Here is a 17068-nt window from a genome sequence, read left to right as displayed (position 1 = left end):
GGTTACGTGTAGTCTATGAAAGCATTTCTTTATTTAGACAAATAGGAAGTAGGAAGAGAGAACACTAGAGAAACCTGTCGGTAGAAAGTGGAGAGGAGACATTCTCACAAGTACAGAAGGAACACTACTTGCAATATAGAAACGTCCACCAAAGAAGGTAAAAGTCTGATGATGGTCCTTTAAATCTGCATTGATACAGGAGCGTTATTCTACTGTATATTCCTCGAGGATTTGAAAATCCATGAATTATGTCTATCAAAATACATTCACTACAATGTAGATGCTCAGAATGCTGTCTGGCTCTCTCTATTCCTCCCCCACTCCCTTTCTCTCTCTCTTTCCAATTCGTATTCTTCCGCCCAGCTTTCTCTTTCCCTCCGCCCTGTGTAAACCTTCTATGCTGTGTGTGTGTGTGGTAACTACTGGCTGTTGAATATACATGAGCTACTTGAGAGCTGACTCATTGAGCCCTATAGCTTCACAGTATACGTACATAGTAATGTCGGAAGTAGAATGGGCGTCTTAAAACAAGGTTCCACCCATGGAATTAGAACCAACTCATTCTAATTCTACAGTTCCAGTTCCATCTTGATAGGCTACTTCCTTCTCCTTCGTGGGAAGGCCATCCCTCTCCCATCTCTGATCTGAAGTCTATTGACACTCAGGGTTTCTTAGGCTTGCGCTTGTCTTTGACCTTATCCTTAGCAGCAGCAGCAGCCGCTAGCACCTTGATGGTGGTGGAGGTGGTTCTGGAGCCTTGCAGGTTCTGGGCGGTGCAGGTGTAAGTCCCTCCGTCCACCTCCCTCACCTCATCCACCAGGAGGACGGTCTGGGACTGCTGCCTCCCCAGACCCCCTCCGTCCGGATGAACACTGTCCTGAGTGTACAGAGGCCTGCCGATCTGCCGATCACACAACCACAGCACAGACACACAACCACAGTCAGACACACAACCACAGTCAGACACACAACCACAGTCAGACATACAAACACAGCACAAAGAAACAAGCAGGTTACAATTGTAGCCTCTCTGTACTGTATGTAGCCTCTCTGTATGTAGCCTCTCTGTACTGTATGTAGCCTCTCTGGTACTGTATGTAGCCTCTCTGTACTGTATGTAGCCTCTGTATGTAGCCTCTCTGTACTGTACGTAGCCTCTCTGTACTGTACGTAGCCTCTCTGTATGTAGCCTCTCTGTACTGTACGTAGCCTCTCTGTATGTAGCCTCTCTGTACTGTATGTAGCCTCTCTGTACTGTATGTAGCCTCTCTGTATGTAGCCTCTCTGTACTGTACGTAGCCTCTCTGTATGTAGCCTCTCTGTACTGTACGTAGCCTCTCTGTATGTAGCCTCTCTGTACTGTATGTAGCCTCTCTGTACTGTATGTAGCTAAGTGTATAGCTTCTGTCAAGAGGTTTCTCATCATATAGCAGGAGGTAGAGTATTGCACTTGTCCTGTAATCCTACTCTAGCTATTGATAGGATAAATGATTGACCTCAAGCATGGCAGAACCAGTTAGCACAATGACATACCTGTTGCCCAGGGTACTCCCAGGTGAAGTCTATGACCACGTCCTGTTCTCCAATCACAGTGCAGGTGACCTGTAGGTTCTGACCAATGGCCACAGAGTTGGAGGATGCCTGTATCACTGGGGTTGGGGGCGCCACCGGGTCTGACAGCAGGGGACAACACAGATAGCCATAAGACTCCTGAACAGCTAATCAAATGGCTACCCTGACTATTTGCATTGTATATATATATAATCAAATTTTATGGATGGACTGCTGCAGTGTGTGCAAATTAATTACTTAAAAATCATACAATGTGATTTTCTGGATTTTTTCTGGATATTTTTTTTTTTTGATTCCGTCTCTCACAGTTGAAGTGTACCTATGATAAAAATTACAGACCTCTACATGCTTTGTAAGTAGGAAAACCTGCAAAATCGGCAGTGTATCAAATACTTGTTCTCCCCACTGTATATATATATGTATATATAACAGTCAATATGTCTGCCAGTCCACCCATCAAGGAACGTTGACTTGACAAGGAACATCCGCACCAGTCATTTTAATTCTATGAGTCGGCCACCCCTATGAGTCGGCCGCCCCTGTGAGTCGGCCGCCCCTGTGAGTCGGCCACCCCTATGAGTCGGCCACCCCTATGAGTCGGCCACCCCTGTGAGTCGGCCGCCCGTGTGAGTCGGCCGCCCCTATGAGTCGGCCACCCCTGTGAGTCAGCCACCCCTGTGAGTCGGACACCCCTATGAGTCGGCCATCCCTGTGAGTCGGCCGCCCCTGTGAGTCGGCCACCCCTGTGAGTCGGCCACCCCTGTGAGTCGGCCACCCCTGTGAGTCGGCCACCCCTGTGAGTCAGCCACCCCTGTGAGTCGGCCACCCCTGTGAGTCGGCCACCCCTGTGAGTCGGCCACCCCTATGAGTCGGCCACCCCTTGAGGGCCACCCCTGTGAGTCGGCCACCCCTGTGAGTCGGCCACCCCTGTGAGTCGGCCACCCCTGTGAGTCGGCCACCCCTATGAGTCGGCCACCCCTTGAGGGCCACCCCTGTGAGTCGGCCACCCCTGTGAGTCGGCCACCCCTGTGAGTCGGCCACCCCTGTGAGTCGGCCACCCCTGTGAGTCGGCCACCCCTGTGAGTCGGCCACCCCTGTGAGTCGGCCACCCCTGTGAGTCGGCCACCCCTGTGAGTCGGCCACCCCTGTGAGTCGGCCACCCCTGTGAGTCGGCCACCCCTGTGAGTCGGCCACCCCTGTGAGTCGGCCACCCCTATGAGTCGGCCACCCCTATGAGTCGGCCACCCCTGTGAGTCGGCCACCCCTGTGAGTCGGCCACCCCTATGAGTCGGCCACCCCTATGAGTCGGCCACCCCTTGAGGGCCACCCCTGTGAGTCGGCCACCCCTGTGAGTCGGCCACCCCTGTGAGTCGGCCACCCCTGTGAGTCGGCCACCCCTGTGAGTCGGCCACCCCTATGAGTCGGCCACCCCTGTGAGTCGGCCACCCCTATGAGTCGGCCACCCCTATGAGTCGGCCACCCCTGTGAGTCGGCCACCCCTGTGAGTCGGCCACCCCTGTGAGTCGGCCACCCCTGTGAGTCGGCCACCCCTGTGAGTCGGCCACCCCTATGAGTCGGCCACCCCTTGAGGGCCACCCCTGTGAGTCGGCCACCCCTATGAGTCGGCCACCCCTGTGAGTCGGCCACCCCTGTGAGTCGGCCACCCCTGTGAGTCGGCCACCCCTGTGAGTCGGCCACCCCTGTGAGTCGGCCACCCCTGTGAGTCGGCCACCCCTATGAGTCGGCCACCCCTTGAGGGCCACCCCTGTGAGTCGGCCACCCCTATGAGTCGGCCACCCCTGTGAGTCGGCCACCCCTGTGAGTCGGCCACCCCTGTGAGTCGGCCACCCCTGTGAGTCGGCCACCCCTGTGAGTCGGCCACCCCTGTGAGTCGGCCACCCCTGTGAGTCGGCCACCCCTATGAGTCGGCCACCCCTGTGAGTCGGCCACCCCTGTGAGTCGGCCACCCCTATGAGTCGGCCACCCCTATGAGTCGGCCACCCCTATGAGTCGGCCACCCCTTGAGGGCCACCCCTGTGAGTCGGCCACCCCTGTGAGTCGGCCACCCCTGTGAGTCGGCCACCCCTGTGAGTCGGCCACCCCCGTGAGTCGGCCACCCCCGTGAGTCGGCCACCCCCGTGAGTCGGCCACCCCCGTGAGTCGGCCACCCCCGTGAGTCGGCCACCCCCGTGAGTCGGCCACCCCCGTGAGTCGGCCACCCCCGTGAGTCGGCCACCCCCGTGAGTCGGCCACCCCCGTGAGTCGGCCACCCCTGTGAGTCGGCCACCCCTGGAGAAGAGGCTAGCTCTTGTTTAAGGTACAAATCCATGGACTTACAGTTGACGTATATGAGCATGTACTTGACGGAGCTCTGCCTGAGGTTTCCAAGGCTGGCCACGCAGTACAGCTCCCCGGCGTGGTGCAGCTTGGGCCGGTGGATAGTGAATCCCTGTTTAACGTTAAACGTGATCTCCGCCCCGTCCACCGCCACTTCTACCGGGGGAAACTCCCGGTGCAGAGACACCTAAGAATGACCAGGTGAGTTAATGACTTTATAGTGAGTGGATAACATATTCTTGACTATAGTGTCCATTTTAGGCAGTGGTGGGAAAAAGTACCCAATCGTCATACTGTAGTAAAAGTAAAGAAACCTTAATAGAAAATGACATTAAAGTGAAAGTCACCCAGTAAAATACTACTTCAGTAAAAGTCTAAAAGTATTTGGTTTTAAATATACTTAAGTTTCAAAAGTAAATGTAATCGCTAAAATAGACTTAACAATCAAAAGTATACAATTTTCTTGTTTTTAAAATGTACGGATAGCCAGGGGCACACTCCAACATTTAGACATAATTTACAAATGAAGCGTGTGTGTTTAGTGAGTCCTCCAGATCAGAGGCAGTAGGGATGACCAGGGATGTTCTGTCGATAAGTACGTGAATTGGACGATGTTCCTGTCCTGCTAAGCATTCAAAATGTAACAGGTACTTTTGGGTGTCAGGGAAAATGTATGGAGTAAAAAGTACATCATTTTCTTTAGGAATGTAATTGAAGTAAAAGTAAAAGTTGGCAAAATGGTAAATTAAAGTACAGATACCCCAAAATACTACTTAAGTGGTCATTTAAAGTATTTTCACTTAAGTACTTTACGCTACTGATATTAGGACGGTCTCAGCCTCAACAAGGAGTTGAGGCTGTCTTAATTTGGACACCGTAGGTGTAACGGGCTAGAACCTTCAACCTATTTTGAACGGACCCTTGTTGATCTGCCTACGTCAGGTGAATGTGATTGTTAATTAACCTTTTACTGCAGTGGGCTAAATCAGGGTCACACAGAGTGTTTCTGGGTAGTCTTAAACAAATCTACTTTGAAACAAAAGTATACACCTCACACACATGGTTTAAATAAGAAGACACCTGGACCATGTCAGATACAGAGTTGAAATGTATTACATTTTGAGTTTGTATCCCAATATTACACTTTATATACATCACAGAAGACTGAAATATAACAAAAACCGTTTGACATAGAAACACCAGATATTCATTTTTTTATTTTGTACAATGTTGATTAATTATGAAAAATATTAATAACATTCCACTCATGAGGCCTCTAGATCATTTGACTACATACACGGGAGGCATAAATCACTGGAATAACAGCGCTCCTAAAAACGTGTGGCACAAAACAAACAAGACCTCACAATGACGAGGTGCAAAGATCTGAAGTAAAAAGTGTGTGATAACGACATACAGGTGTGTGAATAGGTGATTAGAATTCCGGTGATTGGGATCTGGAGAGTGAGCTGCCTTCAGGGGATCTAGGTGTTTCAGAGTGTGAGTTGGAAGGAGGCGTTACAAAAAATAAATAGTTGTTGATTCCTGATATTATTGTCTGATTCCCATGCTCCTCGCCTTGATGTAAAGAACCTCCTCCCTGGGCCTCCCGAGTGTCGCAGCGGGTCTAAGGCACTGCATCGCAGTGCTAGAGGTGTCACTACAGACCCTGGTTTGATCCCGGGCTGTATCACAACCGGCCGTGATTGGGAGGCCCATAGGGTGGCGCGCACAATTGGCCCAGCGTCGTCCGGGTTAGGGTTTGGCCGGGGTAGGCCATCATTGTAAATAAGAATTTGTTCTTAACCGACTTACCTAGTTAATAAAAACCTGTGTTATGTTTAGCTCAGTCCTGAGGACCTCACCTGGCGTGTAGACCCGGTGATATAGTACAGCTACAGCAATAGGATTTTGTGTATTTCCCCACATAAATTATAGCACATTATGAGAAAATAGTAAAATATGATAGGCCCATGGTCAAATGTGCCTATGACAAGGCTTGTCATTATAACTGTGTCCCAATGCATTATATACCTCTATAGCTGTTAAGTAAAGTTTTTCAAAGCAAAAATGTACATTCAAAGAGGTAATTCTGTATTATCTAATCTAATCCCACCAGGTCTGTTCTGAACTCACCTTGGCGTCAGGTGATGTCACCTGACAGGGGAGGACTGTTGGCCAATTGGTCCTCAGCTGGATGACCTCATAGTAGGAGGAGGAGGGGACAAACAGCTCCTGTGGGTCTGGGGGGAGGGGCAGACAACTGTTATACTGTGCGGCTCATATGACGCCCTATTTCCTATATAATGCACTATTTTTGAACAGAACCCTATGGGCCCCTGGTCAAACGTACTGCACTATACAGGGAATAGGGTGATAATTTGGGACCTGGTGATTACACGGGCTTGTGTCTCAGTTCATCCTATTCCCAACCCCAATGTAATGCATTTCTTTGGTCAAAGAATGGGTCTTTTGGCCCTGGTCAAATGTAGTGCCCTACATAGAAACTAGGGTGCCTTTTGGGACGTAGCCATGGTAACAACTCCTATGTCAGGAGGCTGGGAATTAGTACCAGGGAAGAAGACAAAGACTTTGACAGCCTTGTCGTACACCTTCCTGCAGTCCCTGTCTTCACAGTACATGGGGAAGCAGGTGTATTCTCCAGTGTCTGCTCCTGTAGAGTTGGACAGGGTCAGGGTGCCGTACCGGTCATGCTGCACCGTCCTGTACGAACACAAAGAAACAAGAGTCCCTCACACCAGAGTCACACAGGCCTACATACAGCATCTCTGTACAAACAGAGAGGTGAGAAATGAGTCCCTCACACCAGAGTCACACAGGCCTACATACAGCATCTCTGTACAAACAGAGAGGTGAGAAATGAGTCCCTCACAGCAGAGTCACACAGGCCTACATACAGCATCTCTGTACAAACAGAGAGGTGAGAAATGAGTCCCTCACAGCAGAGTCACACAGGCCTACATACAGCATCTCTGTACAAACAGAGAGGTGAGAAATGAGTCCCTCACACCAGATGTGCACAAAGATTTTTTCTTTAACGAGTCCGACACGAAGGTTACACTGCTTTCGCGGGAACGAGCCCATATCCCCGACGGAGAAAAAGGGGGCGGAGGTCAGGCTGCCTTCTACGAATTCGTAGGCGGGTGAGTAAACCTCCACTACCATCCCTACTATTGATCAAGACTATCCGGGAAGATTAAACTACCAACGGGACATCAAAAACTGTAATATCTTATGTTTCACCGAGTCGTGGCTGAACGACGACACGGATAATATAGAGCTGCCGGGATTTTCCCTGCATCAGCAGGACAGAGAACCTACGTCTGGTAAGACGAGGGGCGGGGTTGTATGTCTATTTGTCAATAACAGCTGGTGCGAGATGTCTAATATTAAAGAAGTCTCGAGGTATTGCTCGCCTGAGGTAGAGTACCTTATGATAAGCTGTAGACCACACTATCTACCGAGAGTGTACTCAATATTATTTGTAGCCATCTATTTACCATCACAAACTGATGCTGGCACTAAGACCGCACTCAACGAGCTGTATAAGGCCATAAGCAAACAAGAAAATGCTCATCCTAGTGTCCGGGGACTTTCATGCAGGCAAACTTAAATCAGTTTTACCTCATTTCTACCAGCATGTCACATGTTCAACCAGAGGGAAAACAACTCTAGATCATCTTTACTCCACACACAGAGATGCATACAAAGCTCTCCCCCGCCCTCCATTTGGCAAATCTGACCATAATTCTATCCTCCTAATTCCTGCTTACAATCAAAAACGAAAGCAGGAAGTACCAGTGACTCGCTCACTACGGAAGTGGTCAGATGACACGAATTCTATGCTACAGGACTCTTCTGCCAGCACAGACTGGAAATATGTTCCGGGATTCATCCAATGGCATTGAGGAGCATACCACCTCAGTTATCGGCTTCATCTATAAGCAACTACACCTCAGCGTTCAACACCATAGTGCCCACAGCTCATCACTAAGCTAAGGACCCTGGGACTAAACACCTCCCTCTGCAACTGGATCCTGGACTTCCAGACGGGCCGCCCACAGGTGGTAAGGGTAGACAACAGCATGTCTGCCACGCTGATCCTCAACACGGGGGCCCCTCAGGGGTGCGTGCTTAGTCCCCTCCTGTACTACATTTTCACCCCCGACTGCGTGGCCGCGCACGACTCCAACACCGTCATTAAGTTTGCTGACGACACAAGAGCTGTAGGCCTGATCACCGACAGAGCCTATAGGGAGGAGGTCAGAGAACTGGCAGTGTGGTGCCAGGACAACAACCTCTCCCTCAACGTGAGCAAGACTAAGGAGCTGATTGTGGACTACAGGAAAAGGCGGGCCGAACAGGCCCCCATTAACATCGACAGGGCTGTAGTGGAGCGGGTCGAGTATTTCAAGTTCCTTGGTGTCCACATCACCAACAAACTGTCATGGTGTCAGAGGAAAGCCCAAAACATTGTCAGAGATTCCAGTCACCCAAGTCATAGACTGTTCTCTCTGCTACCGCACAGAGAGCGGTACCGGAGCGCTAAGCCATAAGACTGCTGAACAATTAATCCAATAGCCACCCAGACTATTTACAATGACACCCCCCTCCCCCCACCCCTCCAATTGTTTTTATACCTCTGCTACTCACTGTTATTATCTATGCATAGTCACTTCACCCCTACCTACATGTACAAAATGACCTCGACTAACCTGTACCCCCGCACACTGACTCGGTACCGGTACCCCCTGTATATAGCCTCGTTATTGTTATTTTATTGTGTTACTTTTTTATTATTTTTTACTTTAGTTTATTTGGTAAATATTTTCTTAACTCTTTCTTGATCTGAACAGTTGGTTAAGGGCTTGTAAGTCAGAATTTCACGGTAAGGTCTACTACACCTGTTGTATTTGGCGCATGTGACAAATAAAGTTTGATTTGATTTGATTTGATGACTCAGCAACTAATATTGGACTATCTTGGCAAGATGTCATTTTTATTATTTAAGTTTTATACAGGCAGGTCAACGTTGAGACAGGTCCCTTTTTCTAGTGAGCCCTTGTTGCCGTGGAGCCCTGTTTCCGTGGCACCCGGTCCCATCACATCGTCAAGGCCCCGGAGTCTCACCTGAGTCTCCCCTCGTCGTCCTCCTCCAGGTAAACAGGAACGCCCCACTCAACAGGGTTCCCTTTACACCTCAGCTCCAGGGTGTGACCCGACCGGATGCTCAGACTGTCCCCAACACGCTGGAACTTCCCCTTGTTCACCACCTACGGTATAAACCAGGGAGGAGAAACACGCACGGCAGTTTACCTTTAGTGGTCATTATGTTAAAACAAAAGAGAAGCCCTCACACTGCTTTTCGCTAGTATCACTTATTTTTGTTCAAGCTTCGTCAGAGCTTTTGTGAATGTTTTGTAATTTGCACTAATTAGTAGACATTGCTCTACCAACATCCATTGATTGTGTCAAATATCTCAAACATGCAAGTGTTTTTTGATTTGTGTTCATAATGTTTATCTTTAATGTAGACTATGTATATGTACATGTACAGATGTTATGACGATGACAATCTGTCATGGCAGCTTCAAGATTATGAAAAACGCAAAACAAGGCTTTCTCTCGCGAATCATTTGAAATAGTCTTCAATCTTACCTGTGTCAGGTGAACAGGTCCCTGGTTGACTGCTGCTGGGGGAGCCGGGGTTGCTTTAGCCTTGGGTTTGGTTGTGGCTTTACCTGTTCCCCTCACTGGCTTACCCTTACTGGATTTGGGCTTACGGTCTGGTGGGGTGGTCCGTCCCTCCTGCTCATCCTGCTGGCACTGTCCTGCAGAGCAAGTATCCAATATTGAATTTGTATTCTTTGAAATACACTTAACCATAGTCACAGGCACAGTGTGCTCCAGTTCAATGCAACAAATAAAAGCATGAAGAGTCTCATGTTGATTTGATGTTAGATTAAAACATTGCAGTATGCCATTGGTAACCATACTTGGGCAATAACAGGAATATTCTGCAAATGGAATTTACTATACAGACAGACAACATGAGGTGAAACCAAATGAAATGTAACTAACTCAAGAAATGCCATCAAAGTTCACAATAAGTCAGAGTACTGCAACCATCCACTAATCTCCTCCTGTACCTCATTAGCCTAGTGTATGTTCAGGAATGCACATTATCCACAGCCACACAGAGAGGAAATAAAGTCACTTACCAAACTCCAGGATTAACCCACAGATGAGGAAAGCCCCCAATAACACCAGCCTCAACCTCTCCCCTGAGCCGTTTACTGCCACCATGGCTCCTGTGATGTACAGACCAATGAACCCACCGACTGACTGACCGCAGGATTAACAGTTCACAAGGTTCACAACCGCAGTACAACAGGGAACGCAACAAGGAGTGAAAGACATGAAAATGAAAGAAGGGGGTAAAGAGAGAAGGAGAGAGAGAGAAGGAGAGAGGGAGGGAGAAGGAGGTTTGCTGCGTGACTGCGAAATGAGTGGTTAGCTGTTTAGCCAAATCACACACATTCCTCTACTGACCAAAAGAGAATGAAAGAAAGAAAAAGAGAGAGGGAGAGAGAGGCAGATAGAGGGAGAGGGGGAGAAGTATACAGAGAGAGAGAAAGAGAGAGAGGCAGATAGAGGGAGAGAGCAGGGGAAAGAGGGAGAGAGGGAGAAGTAGAGAGAGGGAGAGAGAGGGGCAGATAGAGGGAGAGAGCGAGGGAAAGGGGGAGAGAGAGAGTCTCCCCAAATTCTTCCTGTGGTGCTCAATGGAGCCATTCAGGGGCCTGTGGTCCAATCAGGGGCCGGGAATGGAGGCCCCTCCGCCCTGCTATGTCTGGGACTGCTGAGACTGTTTATTTAGCTGGAGAAGTGGAGTGAGAGAGAGAAAAAGCTTTGCATAGTAGCAGTGGCCCTCTGAACTACCTTGAAGATGTAAATAACAGTTGTCATTGTGTTGATGTTAAGGTGTTTTGGTTAGGTTAGACTATTTGTTTAGCTGGTGAAGTGAAGTAAGAAGAGCACGGCAGGTTGGCAGTGGCCCTCTGAAGTACAGAAGCGATATCTTTTAAAAGTAAACAGCAGGGTCCTTTCTAATACTATTTTCATTAGATTTAGTTTGTTTAGCTGGAGAGGTGGGATAGAGAGAGAGAGAGAGAAGCATGATCAACCTGAACTACCATACCTTGAAGAATACAGTATACTCTATAACAGTTTTTCCTAAAGGTCTTGTGTTTTGACCCACATACACAAAAGCTCCTCTGAGGTTGTAACTAAATGGATCGGATGTTTCTAGGAGTAAAGTATTGCACCATTTAGGAAACAGAAAGCTAACAACAATTATGTTTTTAACGCAGTGTTGGGGAAGCTACTCTGAAAAGATTGTTTACCAAGCTACCAATTACTTACACTGGAAGAAGTTAAGCTACACTAAAGCTACTTTTTAAGAAAAATATAGTTTACTGAACGAAAGTTACTTTAAAAAAGTAGTTCAATACATCAAAACTACTTCCTGATAAATGAACATATCTAAATCTAAAACGTCATAGAATACAAATTGCAAGAACAGATGGATCTGGGAGTCAGATGCTAACAGAATGTGTCATTCAGTCTGTTGAACACAACAACAAATGTTTCAAGTGAGAATTAGGATGGTCTGATGGCGAAAAAATCCATATTTTCTTTTGTTTTTGCTAAAACAGTGGTGTGTAGTTCCAGTAGTTAGCTACACCGCTACATGGTAAAACAGTAGTGTGTAGTTAGCTACACCGCTACATGGTGAAACAGTGGTGTGTAGTTCCAGTAGTTAGCTACACCGCTACATGGTAAAACAGTAGTGTGTAGTTCCAGTAGTTAGCTACACCGCTACATGGTAAAACAGTAGTGTGTAGTTCCAGTAGTTAGCTACACCGCTACATGGTAAAACAGTAGTGTGTAGTTCCAGTAGTTAGCTACACCGCTACATGGTAAAACAGTAGTGTGTAGTTCCAGTAGTTAGCTACACCGCTACATGGTAAAACAGTAGTGTGTAGTTCCAGTAGTTAGCTACACCGCTACATGGTAAAACAGTAGTGTGTAGTTCCAGTAGTTAGCTACACCGCTACATGGTAAAACAGTAGTGTGTAGTTCCAGTAGTTAGCTACACCGCTACATGGTAAAACAGTAGTGTGTAGTTCCAGTAGTTAGCTACACCACTACATGGTTAAACAGTAGTGTGTAGTTCCAGTAGTTAGCTACACCGCTACATGGTTAAACAGTAGTGTGTAGTTCCAGTAGTTAGCTACACCGCTACATGGTAAAACAGTAGTGTGTAGTTCCAGTAGTTAGCTACACCGCTACATGGTAAAACAGTAGTGTGTAGTTCCAGTAGTTAGCTACACCGCTACATGGTAAAACAGTAGTGTGTAGTTCCAGTAGTTAGCTACACCGCTACATGGTAAAACAGTAGTGTGTAGTTCCAGTAGTTAGCTACACCGCTACATGGTAAAACAGTAGTGTGTAGTTCCAGTAGTTAGCTACACCGCTACATGGTAAAACAGTAGTGTGTAGTTCCAGTAGTTAGCTACACCGCTACATGGTAAAACAGTAGTGTGTAGTTCCAGTAGTTAGCTACACCGCTACATGGTAAAACAGTAGTGTGTAGTTCCAGTAGTTAGCTACACCGCTACATGGTAAAACAGTAGTGTGTAGTTCCAGTAGTTAGCTACACCACTACATGGTTAAACAGTAGTGTGTAGTTCCAGTAGTTAGCTACACCGCTACATGGTTAAACAGTAGTGTGTAGTTCCAGTAGTTAGCTACACCGCTACATGGTAAAACAGTAGTGTGTAGTTCCAGTAGTTAGCTACACCGCTACATGGTAAAACAGTAGTGTGTAGTTCCAGTAGTTAGCTACACCGCTACATGGTAAAACAGTAGTGTGTAGTTCCTGCAGTTAGCTACACCGCTACATGGTGAAACAGTAGTGTGTAGTTCCAATAGTTAGCTACACCGCTACATGGTAAAACAGTAGTGTGTAGTTCCAGTAGTTAGCTACACCACTACATGGTTAAACAGTAGTGTGTAGTTCCGGTAGTTAGCTACACCGCTACATGGTAAAACAGTAATTAACTACTGAAAACACTACCTAGATGTGAATTTAGTTCAACTACCACCAAGCTACTGCTAAATATAGTTAAACGTCCACCAAGCTACTGCTAAATATAGTTAAACGTCCACCAAGCTACTGCTAAATATAGTTAAACGTCCACCAAGCTACTGCTAAATATAGTTAAACGTCCACCAAGCTACTGCTAAATATAGTTAAACGTCCATCAAACTACTCCTAAATATAGTTAAACGTCCACCAAGCTACTGCTAAATATAGTTAAATGTCCACCAAGCTACTGCTAAATATAGTTAAACGTCCACCAAGCTACTGCTAAATATAGTTAAACGTCCACCAAGCTACTCCTAAATATAGTTAAACGTCCACCAAGCTAATCCTAAATATAGTTAAACGTCCACCAAGCTACTGCTAAATATAGTTAAATGTCCACCAAGCTACTGCTAAATATAGTTAAACGTCCACCAAGCTACTGCTAAATATAGTTAAACGTCCACCAAGCTACTCCTAAATATAGTTAAACGTCCACCAAGCTACTGCTAAATATAGTTAAACGTCCACCAAGCTACTGCTAAATATAGTTAAACGTCCACCAAGCTACTGCTAAATATAGTTAAACGTCCACCAAGCTACTGCTAAATATAGTTAAACCACCACCAAGCTACTGCTAAATATAGTTAAACCACCACCAAGCTACTGCTAAATATAGTTAAACCACCACCAAGCTACTGCTAAATATAGTTAAACGTCTACCAAGCTACTCCTAAATATAGTTAAACCACCACCAAGCTACTGCTAAATATAGTTAAACCACCACCAAGCTACTGCTAAATATAGTTAAACCACCACCAAGCTACTGCTAAATATAGTTAAACGTCCACCAAGCTACTGCTAAATATAGTTAAACGTCCACCAAGCTACTGCTAAATATAGTTAAACGTCCACCAAGCTACTGCTAAATATAGTTAAACGTCCACCAAGCTACTCCTGAATATAGTTAAACCACCACCAAGCTACTGCTAAATATAGTTAAACGTCCACCAAGCTACTGCTAAATATAGTTAAACGTCCACCAAGCTACTCCTAAATATAGTTAAACGTCCACCAAGCTACTCCTAAATATAGTTAAACGTCCACCAAGCTACTGCTAAATATAGTTAAACGTCCACCAAGCTACTCCTAAATATAGTTAAACATCCACCAAGCTACTCCTAAATATAGTTAAACGTCCACCAAGCTACTGCTAAATATAGTTAAACGTCCACCAAGCTACTGCTAAATATAGTTAAACGTCCACCAAGCTACTGCTAAATATAGTTAAACCACCACCAAGCTACTGCTAAATATAGTTAAACGTCCACCAAGCTACTGCTAAATATAGTTAAACGTCCACCAAGCTACTGCTAAATATAGTTAAACGTCCACCAAGCTACTGCTAAATATAGTTAAACGTCCACCAAGCTACTGCTAAATATAGTTAAACGTCCACCAAGCTACTGCTAAATATAGTTAAACGTCCACCAAGCTACTGCTAAATATAGTTAAACCACCACCAAGCTACTGCTAAATATAGTTAAACGTCCACCAAGCTACTGCTAAATATAGTTAAACGTCCACCAAGCTACTCCTAAATATAGTTAAACGTCCACCAAGCTACTGCTAAATATAGTTAAACGTCCACCAAGCTACTCCTAAATATAGTTAAACGTCCACCAAGCTACTGCTAAATATAGATAACCTACTAGTTGAACTGCATGTGGTTCACTACTCCCCAGCACTAGTCTAACATGTGTTTTTATGAATGGTACTGTATGGAAGGCCTAATGTAATATCTTACTCATTCCTGACACAGTAACATCATACTCATGTGGGGGCCTCTGTTTATGGAAGCAAATAGCTGCCATCAATCAAGTTAAATGGTATATGCTTCCATATCTATAAATATTGATTTGTTCATTATAATACAGTATAGGTATTCGAATAGATAACAGCATAGTAATAAAGAAAACTCTTACAGTTTGAACTCTAAATTATCAGTGGTGGAAAAAAGTATCCAATTATCAAACTTGAGTAAAAGTAAAGATACCTTAAATAGAAAATGACTTAAGTAAAAGTGAAAGTCACCCAGTAAAATACTACTTGAGTAAAAGTCAAAAAAGTATTTGTTTTTAAATATACTTTAAGTATCAAAAGTAAATGTAATTGAAAAAATGTACTTAACTAACAAAAGTTAAACTAAAATAATAAATATTTTCAAATTCCTTATTTTAAGCAAATCAGACGGCACGATTTTCTTTTTTTTAAATTGTATTTACTGATAGCCAGGGGCACACCCCAACATTCTGAGATAATTTACAAACGAAGCATTTGAAAATACTTTGTGATGGAAACTATGATGGAAAAGGCTTGAGATCAGTTAGCACACAGGGAGATAAGAGTTCATAAAGGCACTTCTGTGGAAAGACGTGACCTGAACATGCCGGAATAACTTCAAAGCCACCCATATCTACAAATGTACTGCCCTTTTCCACCTATGGTCCAAGCAATCTTTATTTTATCACAACATACACATGTCAATGCTTTCTATTGCATAGAAGATGAAAGTACACATCTTTGTTTTAAACCTGCATGGAATATATGGGGTAATTAAATATTGTATTGTATTGTAATGTATCCTGTATGGGGTAATTAAATAGTAGAGTATTATAATGTATCCTGTATGGGGTAATTAATGAGTAGAGTATTGTAATGTATCCTGTATGGGGTAATTAAATAGTAGAGTATTATAATGTATCCTGTATGGGGTAATTAAATAGTAGAGGATTGTAATGTATCCTGTATGGGGCAATTAAATAGTAGAGTATTATAATGTATCCTGTATGGGGTAATTAAATAGTAGAGGATTGTAATGTATCCTGTATGGGGTAATTAATGAGTAGAGTATTATAATGTATCCTGTATGGGGTAATTAATGAGTAGAGTATTATAATGTATCCTGTATGGGGTAATTAAATAGTAGAGTATTATAATGTATCCTGTATGGGGTAATTAATGAGTAGAGTATTATAATGTATCCTGTATGGGGTAATTAAATAGTAGAGTATTGTAATGTATCCTGTATGGGGTAATTAAATAGTAGAGTATTGTAATGTATCCTGTATGGGGTAATTAATGAGTAGAGTATTATAATGTATCCTGTATGGGGTAATTAATGAGTAGAGTATTATAATGTATCCTGTATGGGGTAATTAAATAGTAGAGTATTGTAATGTACTGCATCCTACATGGTGCTTAATAAACTCTACTTTGTCTCAGGTCTAGATGTCTGTGCTGTGTGAGTGCGCTAAACCTTGCTTTAGGAATGACTTGCTAAGCCATGATTATGGCATGACCTAGGTAACAACATGTGAATGGTTCTATTGTTCCCCATGAACACAGGGAGAATAAATGGCACGCTATGAATATGTCCCAAATTGCACCAGAGTCATATAGGCCCCAGTCAAAAGTAACACACTATATAGGGAATAGGGTGCTACATGGGATACAAGCTATGCTAGCTCTTTATCCCAGCTTAGCACCGCCTACATCAGCGGCTTGGTCAATGGGAAACACGTGTGTTACCGTTTTATGAATGACCTAAGTAAGAAGGCTTTGACGAAAATGGGATATCATCAAGTTTATTTGGGTTGTCATATACAGCATTGTATACATACAAATTTTAATATTTACATTATGAAACAATAAAATATCATTGTGTTAAAATCTTGAAATAAGCTATGTACTAGAATGTTTTTTGGAGGGGGGATTCATATCTACATTCTACATCTAGACGCGTTAACATTTTGAAACGTGTATTAAACTGGACCCTATGAAATGGCACAATAAATCTATCTTGGATTTAAAACTTGCTTGTTTCCTGTATCATTTCTTGGACAATCACAAGTTGACAAGTAGGGTAAAGCATAATACTAAGCTACCTGCCACGCCCTCATTGTAAATAACAATTCGTTCTTAACTGGC

At 44.8% G+C, this 17068-nt stretch overlaps 1 protein-coding gene across 1 annotated transcript; it reads right to left on the bottom strand.

Moving 5' to 3' along the window:
* Positions 1 to 2: 2 nt before the first annotated feature.
* Positions 3 to 10668, bottom strand: LOC139574829 (platelet-derived growth factor receptor-like protein). Its single transcript, XM_071399769.1, has 8 exons — positions 10152 to 10668; positions 9589 to 9761; positions 9061 to 9203; positions 6482 to 6633; positions 6046 to 6152; positions 3910 to 4096; positions 1534 to 1673; positions 3 to 901 (listed from the first exon to the last, which is right to left on the bottom strand). Exons 1-8 carry the CDS (start codon positions 10234 to 10236, stop codon positions 662 to 664), a joined length of 1227 nt encoding a protein of 408 aa, XP_071255870.1. The 5' UTR covers positions 10237 to 10668; the 3' UTR covers positions 3 to 661.
* Positions 10669 to 17068: the final 6400 nt, after the last annotated feature.

The sequence above is a fragment of the Salvelinus alpinus genome, chromosome 4, assembly GCF_045679555.1.
Source record: "Salvelinus alpinus chromosome 4, SLU_Salpinus.1, whole genome shotgun sequence".
NCBI lineage: Eukaryota > Metazoa > Chordata > Actinopteri > Salmoniformes > Salmonidae > Salvelinus > Salvelinus alpinus.
The sequence above is the reverse complement of the archived record's forward strand: the minus strand, read 5'-3'. Positions and strand labels throughout refer to the sequence as shown.

Coding starts and splice junctions, on each gene's coding strand:
- LOC139574829 (XM_071399769.1), bottom strand. CDS start 10,236: ATGGTGGCAGTAAACGGCTCAGGGGAGAGGTTGAGGCTGGTGTTATTG. Junction 1,674..3,909: donor CATGCTCATATACGTCAACT/GTAAGTCCATGG, acceptor CCCTGCTGTCAG/ACCCGGTGGCGCCCCCAACC. Junction 902..1,533: donor GGGAGTACCCTGGGCAACAG/GTATGTCATTGT, acceptor TGTGATCGGCAG/ATCGGCAGGCCTCTGTACAC.